Source organism: Balaenoptera ricei, chromosome 8 (assembly GCF_028023285.1).
Source record: "Balaenoptera ricei isolate mBalRic1 chromosome 8, mBalRic1.hap2, whole genome shotgun sequence".
Lineage (NCBI taxonomy): Eukaryota > Metazoa > Chordata > Mammalia > Artiodactyla > Balaenopteridae > Balaenoptera > Balaenoptera ricei.
In genome coordinates, this window is record NC_082646.1 from 57,367,273 (window position 1) to 57,380,203 (window position 12,931).

At 38.7% G+C, this 12,931-nt stretch overlaps 1 protein-coding gene across 2 annotated transcripts in view; it reads left to right on the forward strand.

The window, feature by feature from the left end:
* INTS4 (integrator complex subunit 4) overlaps window positions 1–12,931 on the forward strand; it is a 130,077-nt gene that overhangs the window by 78,372 nt on the left and 38,774 nt on the right. For both annotated transcript variants that reach the window (XM_059930719.1, XM_059930720.1), the window contains 2 exons: window positions 529–734; window positions 10,697–10,839. In XM_059930719.1, coding sequence (XP_059786702.1) covers window positions 529–734; window positions 10,697–10,839 — 349 coding nt within the window. The remainder of the gene's footprint in view (window positions 1–528; window positions 735–10,696; window positions 10,840–12,931) is intronic.

Below are 12,931 nucleotides of genomic sequence, written 5' to 3' on the forward strand. Positions count from 1 at the left end.
GAGTGTTTTTCTTTTCTTTTTTGAAACTGTACATTTTATTGTGGGAACCGCTGGAACAAAACAAGCATGTATCCATACTATATGATGCTAGTCTAGAATTAGCAGACCTGGGTACTAGTCTTATCTCTGCTCTCATTCACTTTGAGGCAAGTTTATCCACTTTGCTGATTCTTATCTGTAGAATGAGAATAATGATATCGAGCCTGTTTTAATCTTAATAATGTTATTTTAAAAGTGCTTTTTTTAAAAAGTACTTTACTGTGGTTGGACTACTGAGATAATAAGACAACTGAGTTTTCAAGGAGTCAGGATCTAAACCTCAGTCCCTGTGGTACCAACATCCTTGTTCATAGGTCTATGTGAAGGTGGTAGCAGAATCTGCAGGCATGGAGGAGATCTCCCAGAGAGAGTTTGTAAAGTAACAGGAGTAGAGAGGGAAACACAAACCTGAATGAGAAGGAATCCTTCTTACATTTTTCCCATGGATCTTAACTTGACGTGCAGTTTTGTTTGTCCCTTTTTCTCTAGAGGTCCGCATTGCTGCTGTAGAGGCGCTCTGCATGCTGGCCCAGTCTTCACCTTCTTTTGCTGAGAAGTGCCTTGATTTCCTGGTTGACATGTTTAATGATGAAATTGAGGAGGTACGTCTACAGTCCATACATACCATGAGAAAAATCTCTAACAATATCACCCTTCGAGAGGATCAGCTTGACACTGTCCTTGCTGTGTTAGAGGTGAGTTTGTTATGCATTTCTTCATCAATACCTACTGAGCACCACTTTTTTTTTTTTTTTTTAAACCAGGCATTGATGATAAAATAGTGTAGAGGCAGCACAGTTCTGCCTTCTCATCATACAACTCCTTTGTGGTGGAGGAGACTGACTATTAAACAGGAAATTTGAATAAAGCTTAGTATTGCTATGATCAGGGAAGGATAGGGTGCTCTGGGAATGCAGAGTATCTAACCTGAATTGCCTGGGGTAAGGTTGGGGAGATAGGGAAGAAAGAAGGAATGCTGTAGTGGATACTTGAAGGAGTAGGACTTAATGAGGCATTTTCTTTCTTTCATTTTTTTTTTTTAATGAAGTATAACTGACTTACTATATTATATTAGATTTAGGTGTATGAAACATTTTCTTGGGAAGGAGTGGCACTGATAGTAGTAGGGTGGAAGGATACCAAACAGAGGGAGCAGTGTCTAAGGATCCAGAAGTAAGAGTGGATATGATATATTCAAGGAATTGGGAGGAATTCATTGTAATATAACATAGAGTTGAGAGATAGAGGAGGGAAGGGAAGTGCCTATAGATAAGGCAGGGGCTAAATAATGAAGAATTCCTTTCAGCCTTGATTTGATTTAATTCTTCTAGTGAATCATAGACAGCCAGAAGGGCTCTTAGGGATCAATTCATTCAACCTTGGAGTTTTCAGAAAAAAGGTAATTTGTTTGAGGTTGTACAGGTAAGAAGTGTCTGTGCCAGGATACGAACACAGATTTGCCTCCCAGGCTGTACAGTTCTTTGTGGTTCTTCAATTGTTTTTCTAAAGTGTCTGGATTTTATTTGCGAGCTCTGAAGTTTTTCATTTATTTATTTGTTTATTTGGCTGCATTGGGTCTTAGTTGCGGCTCATGGGATCTTCGTTACAGCATGCAGGATCTTTCGTTGCAGCACGTAGGCTTTTCTCTAGTTGTGGCATGCAGGCTCCAGAGTGCACGGGCTCAGTAGTTGCAGTGTGTGGGCTTAGTTGCCCTATGGCACGTGGGATCTTAGTTCCCTGACCAGGGATCGAACCCCCGTCCCCTGCATTGGAAGGCAGATTCTTAACCACTGGACCACCAGGGAAGTCCCTGAAGTTTTTCAGAATATTAATAAATGAGAGTTGGGCTTTGGTTCCCCACCCCCCTTTTTTAGATATTGTGAAAGGGATAACAATTTGATGTTTACATATTAGCACTTGTTACAGATTTCTGCTACATACTTTGGAAAACAGGTTAGGTGCTCTGATTTTGAAGGTCTTTATCATTCTCTCAGTTGCTTAGCACTTCTCTTAAGATTTTTCCTGAATTATAAATCTTTATAATTTTTTTCATGTATTTTAAAAAATAAATTTATTTATTTATTTATATTTTTTGTCTGCATTGGGTCTTCGTTGCTGCGCGCAGGCTTTCTCTAGTTGCAGTGAGCAGGGGCTACTCTTCGATGTGGTGCGTGGGCTTTTCATTGCAGTGGCTTCTTTTATTGCAGAGCACGGGCTCTAGGAGCATGGGCTCAGTAGTTGTGGCTCACGGGCTCTAGGGCACAGACTAAATAGTTGTGGCGCATGGGCTTAGTTGCTCTGCGGCACGTGGGATCTTCCCAGACCAGGGATTGAACCTGTGTCCCCTGCATTGGCAAGCGGATTCTTAACCACTGCACCACCAACTGAGTCCCTCGTATTTTTTCCTAAGAAGATAAGTTTGCATTTTGTGTATTGTTCTCTATGGTTGGTCTCTATAGCCTAGCCCCTTCTTTCCTTTTTAGCTTTCGTTCCCATCATTCCTCACCTTGAACTTTATGCTGTAGTCACTCTGCTAATCATCCTGCTTTTCTTCACCATTTTGCCTTCATTGTAACTTATTCTCCTCTGCCTGCAAAACTGCCACTTTTCACGTAGCACACTTCTGCTTATTCCCAGGATCTACATTAGGTAATATATCTAGGAAGCCTTCCTTAACTAACTGTACTGCTGAGTGGGCTAAATAGCACTCATCTGTATTTTTGTAACACCCTGTTTATGCTACTGTAGCATTTATCAGTAGGTGTTCTGTTTGTTTAATTCTTTATTCCACAAGACTGTGAGCTTCTCAAGGCGCCAGTCTTGATTTTTTCGTTCTTTAATTCGCAGTGCTTTGTAGTGTCGGGCACAAGTAGATGCTCAGTAAACGTTAAGTAGCTGAGCTATATCACAAGCTATAATTTGACATACTTAATTGTTCATAGGGCCATGATAGGCTTATTGTGAGCACTTTTGTATAAAACTCACAAAGAATTTGTTTAGGTCTAAACTCCTTGACGTGGAGTTCTGTCCATGAATTTTAGACTTACATAAACTCATTGTCTGTTCTTCTACCCTACTGCTCACTGCTCTATATAGTTGTTGTGCCACTGTACTTCACTGTGTTGAGATTTAGCTACCTGACCCTTCCAGCCTCAATTTGTCTCTTTGCTCCTTCCTTCCTTCTCTCCTTCCTTCCTTCCTTCCTTTCCTTCCTTTACTTTTCTTTCTTTCTTTTCTTCCTTTCTTTTACATTGAGCTACTACCTGAATTCAACAAGTGCTGTCTATGTACTGGAGGTGTAGTGGTCAAAAACAGATTCCCTGCTCTCATGGGACATATATTCTAAAGAGAGGTAGAGTAAACAAAATGATTTCAGAGAGTGATAAGTCTTATACAGAAGGTAAATAGTGATGGAGGAATGGGAAGTTTCACTGTAAAGTTAAGGATTAGTAAAAGCCTTTCTATGGAGACAGTGTTTGTGCTGAGTCTTTTTTTTTTTTGATTAATTAATTTTTGGCTGTGTTGGGTCTTCATTGAGGTGCACGGGCTTCTCGTTGAGGTGGCTTCTCTTGTAACGGAGCACGGGCTCTAGGTGCGCAGGCTTCAGTAGTTGTGGCTCATGGGCTCTAGAGCACAGGCTCAGTAGTTGTGGCACACGGGCTTAGTTGCTCCGTGGCATGTGGAATCTTCCCAGACCAGGGCTCGAACCCGTGTTCCCTGCATTGGCAGGCGGATTCTTAACCACTGTGCCACCAGGGAAGTCCCTGTGCTGAGTCTTTTTTTTTGGTTCTTGTTTACATGTTTAATCTTAATAAACAGACGAACTCGGCACACTAATCTTCAGGACACAAACAAGGAGCAGGCAGCTGGGGCCATGGAACGCAAGTCCACCGGGACAGCTGGTAGACCCGGCAGCTGGGGCCTGTGCTGAGTCTTAAATGACAGAAGGAAGCCAGCCATGTGAAAGTTGGAGGAAGGACCTTCAGGAAGAGGCAATAGCTGGTAGAAAGGCTCTAAGGCATAGGTGAGCTTTGATGTGCTTCCAGAACAGGAGTAAGAAGGCTGGTATAGGTGGAACATAGATAGTAGAAAAGTGATATGAGATGAGGTCTGAGAGGTGGGTGGGGCAGGTAGAGTACCTTGGAGGCTGTTGTAAGATGTTTGGATTTTATTCTAAGTATTATGGGATACCATTGGAAAATTTTATGCAGAAGGATAACATAATAATTTACCGCTTTCAACATATCTCATTCTTGAAGTTTTCTTGAAGTTCATATCAAATAAATTGACTTTTTCCCTCATTCCTTCATTTAAGCCATAATTATTGAGTACCAAGCCCGTGTGTCTCTTACTGTAGTTTTCACACTTTATCCATTTATGTCAGGTTTAGTGTGTTTGTCTTATCTCCCTGATGAGATTGTGAAGTCCTTAAGGAGAGTGACCATGTTGTACCCTTTACTGTATCCTTTCAGGGTTTAATGTGGTGACTTACCCATAGAGGATGCTTAGTAAACATTTCCTAAAACAAATCTACACAGGTTAATTGTATAACTGGGAAGTTCTTAAGAAACACACAAGTCAAAATTGTTTTCTTATTACTTGACAGTTGTTTCTCCAGTACATCCATATAGCTGCCTCCTATCAGTGGTGGAGATTTGTTCATATGGGAAGCATTATATCTTATTTAAGTCTGCTACATACAGAGCCAGACAGATCCAAATCAACCTGTCATTTCTTCTCTTTGGTCCCTTTTTCCCTTTGTTTGTTTGTTTTTATTATTTATTGACCATCTGTTATGTGCTAGGCACTGTGCAAAGGGGGACACAATAGTGAGCAAAAGCCATGGCCCTGCTCTCATGGACCTTAGAATTTAGGTATGAGGTAGACAGACAAATAAGACACAAATGAAGGTGTAGTATAAGTTGAAATAAGGAGCTCACGACAGAAAGGAGTGAGGTCCCATGGGGGTATATCATAGAGGTACTTGGTCTTTAGGAGTGAGGGGGTACAGCAATCAAGAAAAGCTTCTGAACCTGAGCTCTAAAGGAGGAATAAGGCACTAACTTGGCAGGAAGAGTTGGGAGTGTGAGGTGTAAGACATTTCAGGCAGAGGAGCAGGAAGTGTAGAAACTGTGGTGGGTGGAAACATGACACAGTTGAGGGACCAAAAGAGGGCCTGGCAGTAACAGAGCTAGTGTGTGGTATGAGATTAGGCTGGAGGGGGTGGGTGGGACCAGCTCATGCAGAGCCTTTAGAACAACTAAAAGCTGTTAAAGGATTTTAGCAACCTTGCAATTTTGGACAAATTATTTAATCCTTCTGGTTCTTGGTTTTCTCATCTCTAAAGTGAGGATAATTTCACATATTCTTATGTTTCTTTTAAAAATTAAATGAGAGAATTCATATAAAGTGCTTCATATGGTAGTAGTTCATAATATAGACATACCTCATTTTATTGCACTTTGAAGATGTTGCATTTTTTACAAATTGAAGGTTTGTGGAAACCCTGCATGGAGCAAGTCTATCGGTCCTGTTTTTTTTTTTCTTTCCCCCTGCACCCCCAACCTATCAGTGCCATTTTTCCCACAGCTCACTTCATGTCTCTGTGTCACATTTTGGTAATTCTTTCAGTATTTCAAACTTTTTCATTATCATTGTATTTTTGATGGTGATCTGTGATCAGTGATCTTTGATGTTCCTATTGCAAAAAGATTATGACTTGCTGAGGCTCAGTTGATGGTTAGCATTTTTAACAATAAAGTATTTTTAAATTAAGGTATGTATATTGTTTGTTTAGATATAATGGTATTGCATGCTTACTAGACTATAGTAGAGTATAAGCATAACTTTTATATGTACTGGGAAACCAGAAAATTTATGACCTGCTTTACTGTGATATTCGCTTTGTTGTGGTAGTCTGGAACCAAACTTGCGGTGTCTCTCAGGTATGCCTCAGAAAGTCATTCAAGAAACATTTACTGATTTTTCCTGAGCCAGGTTCTGTATTAGGTTCTGAGGATGTTGAGATGGACAGTCCTCTTGCCTCTGAGTTGCTCAGTTTTATAGAGAAGACAGCAATATAAACCATAATTACAAGATCGTATCAAAAGTAAGGTAAAGGATGACATTCTCACCAGAAGGATAGCATATGACCGCAGGTAAAGGCTGGGGGGGGTGGGGTGTGAAATGGCATGACCTGGACAGGGAACATTGAGAAGTTCACATGTGGCTGTGAGGGAGAAGGGGTGGGAGGTGAAACAGGAGAGGTCAGTAGAGAACCAATTGTAAAGGGCCTGTGTGCTGTGCTGAGGAGCCTCAGTGTTATCCTAGGGGTGGTGGGAAGCCAAATGAGGTTACTAAATGGGGGGATGACATAGTCAGATGTGTTTATTGAGAAGTGGGCCCCCCTAATTGTATAGGGTAAAGAAATGAGAGAATTGCAGGATAAAAGAGGGTGCCTGGAGAATAAAGAAGGCATGTCTCCAACTGAGCTTCAAGGAAGAGTCCTCTGATTCTTAGATTTTGTTATGTAGTTATGGATGTGTCTTTTAAATTTTTTAGTTTGATTTCTTTCATGTATTAAGTAAAACTTAAAAGTATAAAACTTTTAGGAGAAATATTTGTGACCTTGTCTTAGACAAAGATTTCTTAGATATGACACCAAAAACTTAATCTATGAAAGAAATAACTAGATAAACTAGACTTATCAAATAAAAAAAATTCTTCAAAGAGACACTTTTAAGAAATTTTAAAGATAGCACAACAGTGTGAATATACTTAGTGCCATAGAACTGTACACTTAAAATGTACATTTACTTAAAGTGGTAAATTTTATGTTATATATATTTGACCACAGTAAAGAGATAATGGGACCAAATCAAACACATATAATGGCTTTGATATGTAAACTGTACCAAAAAAAGGGAGGGGGTAGATTTGGATACAGAAACGCACATAGCGGGAAGACAATGTGAAGACACAGAGAGAATGCCATCTACAAGGCCATACAAGGAATGTAAGGTTACCACAAGCTAGGAGGGGGATTGTGGAATAGATTCTGTGTCGCAGCCCTCAGAAGGAACCAACTCTGCTTATATCTTGATTTTGGACGTCAAGCCTCTAGAGCTCAGACAATAAATTTCTGTTTTTCTAAGCCAAAAAAAAAATTTTTTTTGAAAAGACATACCGCAGACTGGGAGGAAATATTTTCAAAACACACATCTGATAAAGAATATATTAAAAATTCTCAGGGAATTCCCTGGCAGTCCAATGGTTGGGACTCCTCAATTTCACTGCCAAGGGCCCGGGTTTAATTCTTGGTGGGGGAACTAAGATCCCACAAGCCATGCGGCACGGCCAAAAAAAATAGAAAAATAAAAAGAATATATATTCAATAATAAGAAAGCACACCACCCAATTAAAAAATGAACAAAAGATTTGAACAGACACTTAAGCAAAGAAGATAGCAGTGGCAAATAATAAATAAGCATGTGAAAACATGCTTAACATCATTAGTCATTAGAGAAATGCAGATTAAAACAATAGTGAGGGGATTCCCCAGCAGTCCAATGGTTAGGTCTCTGGGCTTTCACTGCTGAGGGCCCGGGTTCAATCCCTGTTCAGGGAACTAAGATCCTGCGAGCTGTACCGCGCGGCCAAAAAAAACCAAAAAAACAAAACAATAGTGAGAAATTACAACAACACATCTGTTAGAATGGGTAAAAACAAACAAACAAAAGAAACCCTGACGATATCAAGTGCTGTGAAGATGGGGAACAACTGGCACTTTTCATATACTGCTGATGGAAATGCAAAATGGTAGAGCCACTTTGGAAACTACTGTGACAGCTTCTTATAAAATTAAATATACACTTAACATATGACCCCACAGTCCCACTCTGAAGTATTTACTAAGGAAAACTGAAAACTCATGTTCACACAAAGACCTGTATGCAAATGTTTATTGCAGCTTTATTTATAATAGTCCCAAACTGGAAACAACACAAAATCCTTCAGTTGGTGAATGGATAAATTAACTATGGTACATCTATACAATGGATTACTACTCAGTAATAAAAAAGAATAGCTGCTGATACACATAACAACATGGATGAATCTCAAATGCATTATGCTAAGTGAAAGTAGCCAGACACAAGAAGCAGCATACTCTGTGATTTCATTTATATGACATTTTGGAAAAGACAAAACTGTAGCAGAAAATGTATCAGTGGTTGCCAGAGGCTGGGGGTGAGGGGTAGACTACAAAGGGACACGAGGGAAGTGTTTGGGTGATGCAAGTGTTTTATATCTTGATTGTCATGGTGGTTACATAACTATATGCATTTGTTAAACTCATGGAAGTGTACACTAAAAAGGATGAATTTTACAGAATGTAAATTATATGTCAGTAAACCTGACTTTTTTTTTTTTTTGGCCAAGCCATGTGGCTTGTGGGATGGGATCTTAATTCTCTGACCAGGGATTGAATGCAGGCCCTCGGCAGTGAGAGCGTGGAGTCCTAACCACCGGACCGCCAGGGAATTCTCAAACCTGACTTTTTAAAAAATGCTTTGGAGATCCCATTTCCCACTAAAAGGAACCAAAATTCCAAAGAGAAATGGCTGATTCCAAGTGTGGTGTAGGAAACGTAACAAGATGACCTTGTACTGTCTTGTCATACAGAAAGCAAACATTAGCTATCAAAGACCTCTAGGCTTATATCAAAAAGACCCAGGAGATAACTTAAATAGACTCACACTGGCTAAAGGTGAAACATATCATTAAGGATTACAACTGCAAATATGTTGAAACCCATGATTTTATAATAATTCAAAAACAAAACACTGCATTAGTCACCTTTAGAAGATGCTTAGTAATCAACTCATTATTTTGAAAACTGGTAAGTTAAGGAATCAAGCATTTATCCTTCCTTTTCCCATGCAGATAGAACTTCAAGACAACCAGCTAGTTGATAAGGGGAAGTTTCTCTTTGTAGAAGTATTCCAGTTGATGAATGAAGAAGAATGATAGAATTTATATATCATTGTTTTACAACTTTAATGAATTACTAGATCTAGGCAGTGATCTTCAGTGGTTACTAATATCACAAAAAGAAAAATATAGTTCCTGAGGGAGGCACACAGTACTACCTATGAAGTGGTCTTATAAAAAAATTGAACCTAAATGTGATTAAGCCTCTAAATCAAACTACCATCTCAGGATATACAGGGGAGAAATTGCAAGGGGAAAAAAAAGTGAGATGTAAAGAGATTTTACGTATTAAAAGATACTTAAGGGACATATTACCCAATTGCAATGTGCGGACGTTCTTGGAGCCTGATTAGAACAAATAAAAACTTTTTGAGTCAGGGAAATTTTATTATGGAGTGGATATTTGATATTAAAGAATTATTAAAATTTTAGGCATGATATTGGTTTTGTGTGTTTTAAAAAAAAATAATCATTTTTAAAAAGAGGTATGGAAATATTTACCAACAAAATGCTATGATTTCTCTGATTGGCTTCAAAATAATCTGGGAGGGGGCTTCCCTGGTGGCGCAGTGGTTAAGAATCCGCCTGCCAATGCCGGGGACACGGGTTCGAGCCCTGGTCCCGGAGGATCCCACATGCCGCGGAGCAGCTGGGCCCGTGAGCCACAATTACTGAGCCTGCGCGTCTGGAGCCTGTGCTCTGCAACAAGAGAGGCCGCGATAGTGAGAGGCCCGTGCACTGCGATGAAGAGTGGCCCCCACTTGCCACAGTTGGAGAGAGCCCTCCCACAGAGGCGAGGACCCAACACAGCCATAAATAAATAAATAAATAAATAAAATTAAAAAAATAATAATAATAATCTGGTAGGAGTGGGTAAAGGTATAGATGAAGCAAGATTGGCTATGAGTTAATTGTTGAAACTGGGGAATTATCTCTACTTTTACATATGTTTCAAATTGTCTATATTAAAAAGTTTTAAAGAACTGGCAAAAAGTGCTATGGAGATATCACATAAGAGTAAAACTGATATGTTTTCATTTACATAAGCATTAAGAAGTTGTTGGTGAGCTTTTCTAATCATTTTAGTGAGGTTGAGCAGAAAGTGTTGGGGAGGGAAGAGGCCACTCTCTGACATCATCTGGTACCTACTCTCTTTTTGTTTACTCTGCTGTAGCCACGCTGCTATTTTTCAACATGCTTTCACCTCATGGCCTTTATGTTTGCTGTTCCCTTTGATTATGCCATGTAAAATACCCCACCTGTCCTAGCACTCTTAACCTTAACCTGCTTTATAGTTTCTCATATCTGACCTATATATTTAGTTATTCATTTTTGTCTTTTCACTAGAAGGAAACTCCTGAGAGCAGGGATTCAACTTTAATTACTGCTGTACCCCTAGCACTTGGTACATAGTAGGTGCTGATAAATGTTGACTGTTTAATAAATGTTCAGTAAATGTTGAGTGTACAGATTAATGAATGAACAAATGAATGAATTCTTCAAATAATCATTTCATATTTTTCCTCCTCTGTGAATACTAGCCCCTCCCCTTTCTGAAAATTGAGAAGTTCTTTACCCTGTACTCCCACTTTAACCTGTATACTCCTCCATAATAGCTAATCCATAGTGACTGCTATTATTATTATTACCTTTTTTTTTTTTTAAGGATTCATCCAGAGATATTAGAGAGGCTCTTCATGAACTCTTATGCTGCACTAATGTTTCAACCAAAGAAGGGATTCATCTTGCACTGGTGGAGCTGCTGAAAAATTTAACCAAGTACCCTACTGATAGGGACTCCATATGGAAGTAAGGATTTTTTTTGCTCATTTGTTCGCTGAGTCTGATAATATGGTAAATGTACAATGCTGACATTATTTAGTGGATCATCATAGATTGGGGTATGGCCTTCAATTTTGTCTTCAATTTAGAAACCTGATTCAACATAACTATACTCTCAAGAGTCTGGTTCCTAAATTGAATATCACATTTTAGGTTATTCATTTGTCCATCCGTCCACCTAGCAAATACTATGTGCCTGCTATGTGCTTACTATGTGCCAAGCCCTGTGGTAAGTTTTGGAGGTACAGAGATGAGTCGATTAGATTTCCTTTTCCTCTTATATAGTGTTAGTCACTCTTTGTCTGTTTCCATCATTGTAGAGATTAGAGGGAGGGTAAGTATTTGGTCTTCAGATGGAAAATCACAATCATATTTTCCCCTGATTACCTCTAGCTTTACTGGCTAGAGTCAAGCTTAACACTGTTCATGAATTGCTGTTTGAGGAGCTACTTGCATACATTTAATATAAAATGTCCGTTGTTGTACTCCACGTATTTCAATGAGCTTATGTGATGAGATCACTGCAAATATATGATTTATTTATTTTCAAAAAAAAATTGTTATTAAAAGTTGAAAAACTGTGGGTCAAATCAGGTGCTTGGAAGACATACTAAGAACTAAAAATGCCAGGGAATCTTGCTCTAGGTAACATTTTTGATACCTGGTTTTCTGTTTTGCCATTTCTTCATGTTTGTTCAGTCCAAATCAGCTCAATTCATTGTACATTTATTGATTGTCTTCAAGGAGCACTCAGTCATTTGGGATGTGGGGATACAATGTCCCCTGAGGCACAGTGAGTAAATGGGCTGAGAGAGGTCAGAAAACTAGTGAATTAAGTTCTTTAAGACAGAACTGGAGAAAAGTGTACTTTCCTAACAGTATCAAGTGTTTTAAATGTGATGCCTTTCATACCCCATATAGCCTTCAGTTTGTTCATGGGGTTTGTTTTCTCTCTTTTGGTGATCTTCTTGTTCTCCAGTCCTTGGTGAAGTCCCATCTTCTTTGGGCAGCTTTCTCCGATCACAGTGATCCCTTCTACCTTTGACAGGTAGAAAGCAGGGTATCATTCATTTGATAGTTCATTACCTTATAGTGTTAGTCATCTTTGCCTCAGTTAGATTATAAACTCAGTGAGAACATTAAATTAAGGTTTATATTTATTTTCAGTTCACCACACCTTCTACACCAGAACTTAATTAAAAATAACAAAAAAGCATAAATACCAGCACACATGTAGTTCTTTATAACTTATAAAGGGCCTTCATGTAGTCATAGTAGTTAACTAATAGCCAATTAATAATAGCTAACTAATAGTTAATTAAGTTCTTATTATATAATGGCAGACACCTTGCTAAGTACTTTTCATTCATTATCTCATTTAACCCTTATAGCAACTGTATGAGGTAATTATATTTAATCTCATTTGTAGGTAAAAATATATCTGCTCAAGGCCACAGAGTTATTAAGTTTCCTGTTTCAGATCAGATCTCTTCTGATTCTAGAACTTCACCCAGGATATCAGTTAGAATGCTTTTGTCAACAAGTAACAGAAAATCTGATTAAAAGTGGCTTAAACAGTAAGGTCTAATTTTTTTGTATAACAAGAAGTCAGAAAGTTGATTTCAGGATTGGTCATTCAACAGCTTAACAGGGCTAGTACTCTGGTTGACTTCTTTGCAGTTCTCTTGGCTTTCTCCTCATAGTTGCAAGATGGCTACCTCATAAGACAGTATCTTAAGACAGAAAGAAAGGACATTCCCTCCATGCACTTCTCTTTTTTTAAAATTTTATTGAAGTATAGTTGATTTACAATGTTGTGTTAATTTCTGCTGTACAGCAAAGTGATTCAGTTATACATATATGTATATTATTTTTCATTTTCTTTCCCATTACGGTTTATCACAGGATATTGAGTATAGTTCCCTGTGCTATACAGTAGGACCTTGTTTATCCATCCTATATATAATAGTTTGCATTTGCTAATCCCAAACTCCCAATACTTCCCTCCCCCACCCCTCTTCCCCCTTGGCAACCACAAATCTGTTCTCTGTATTTGTGA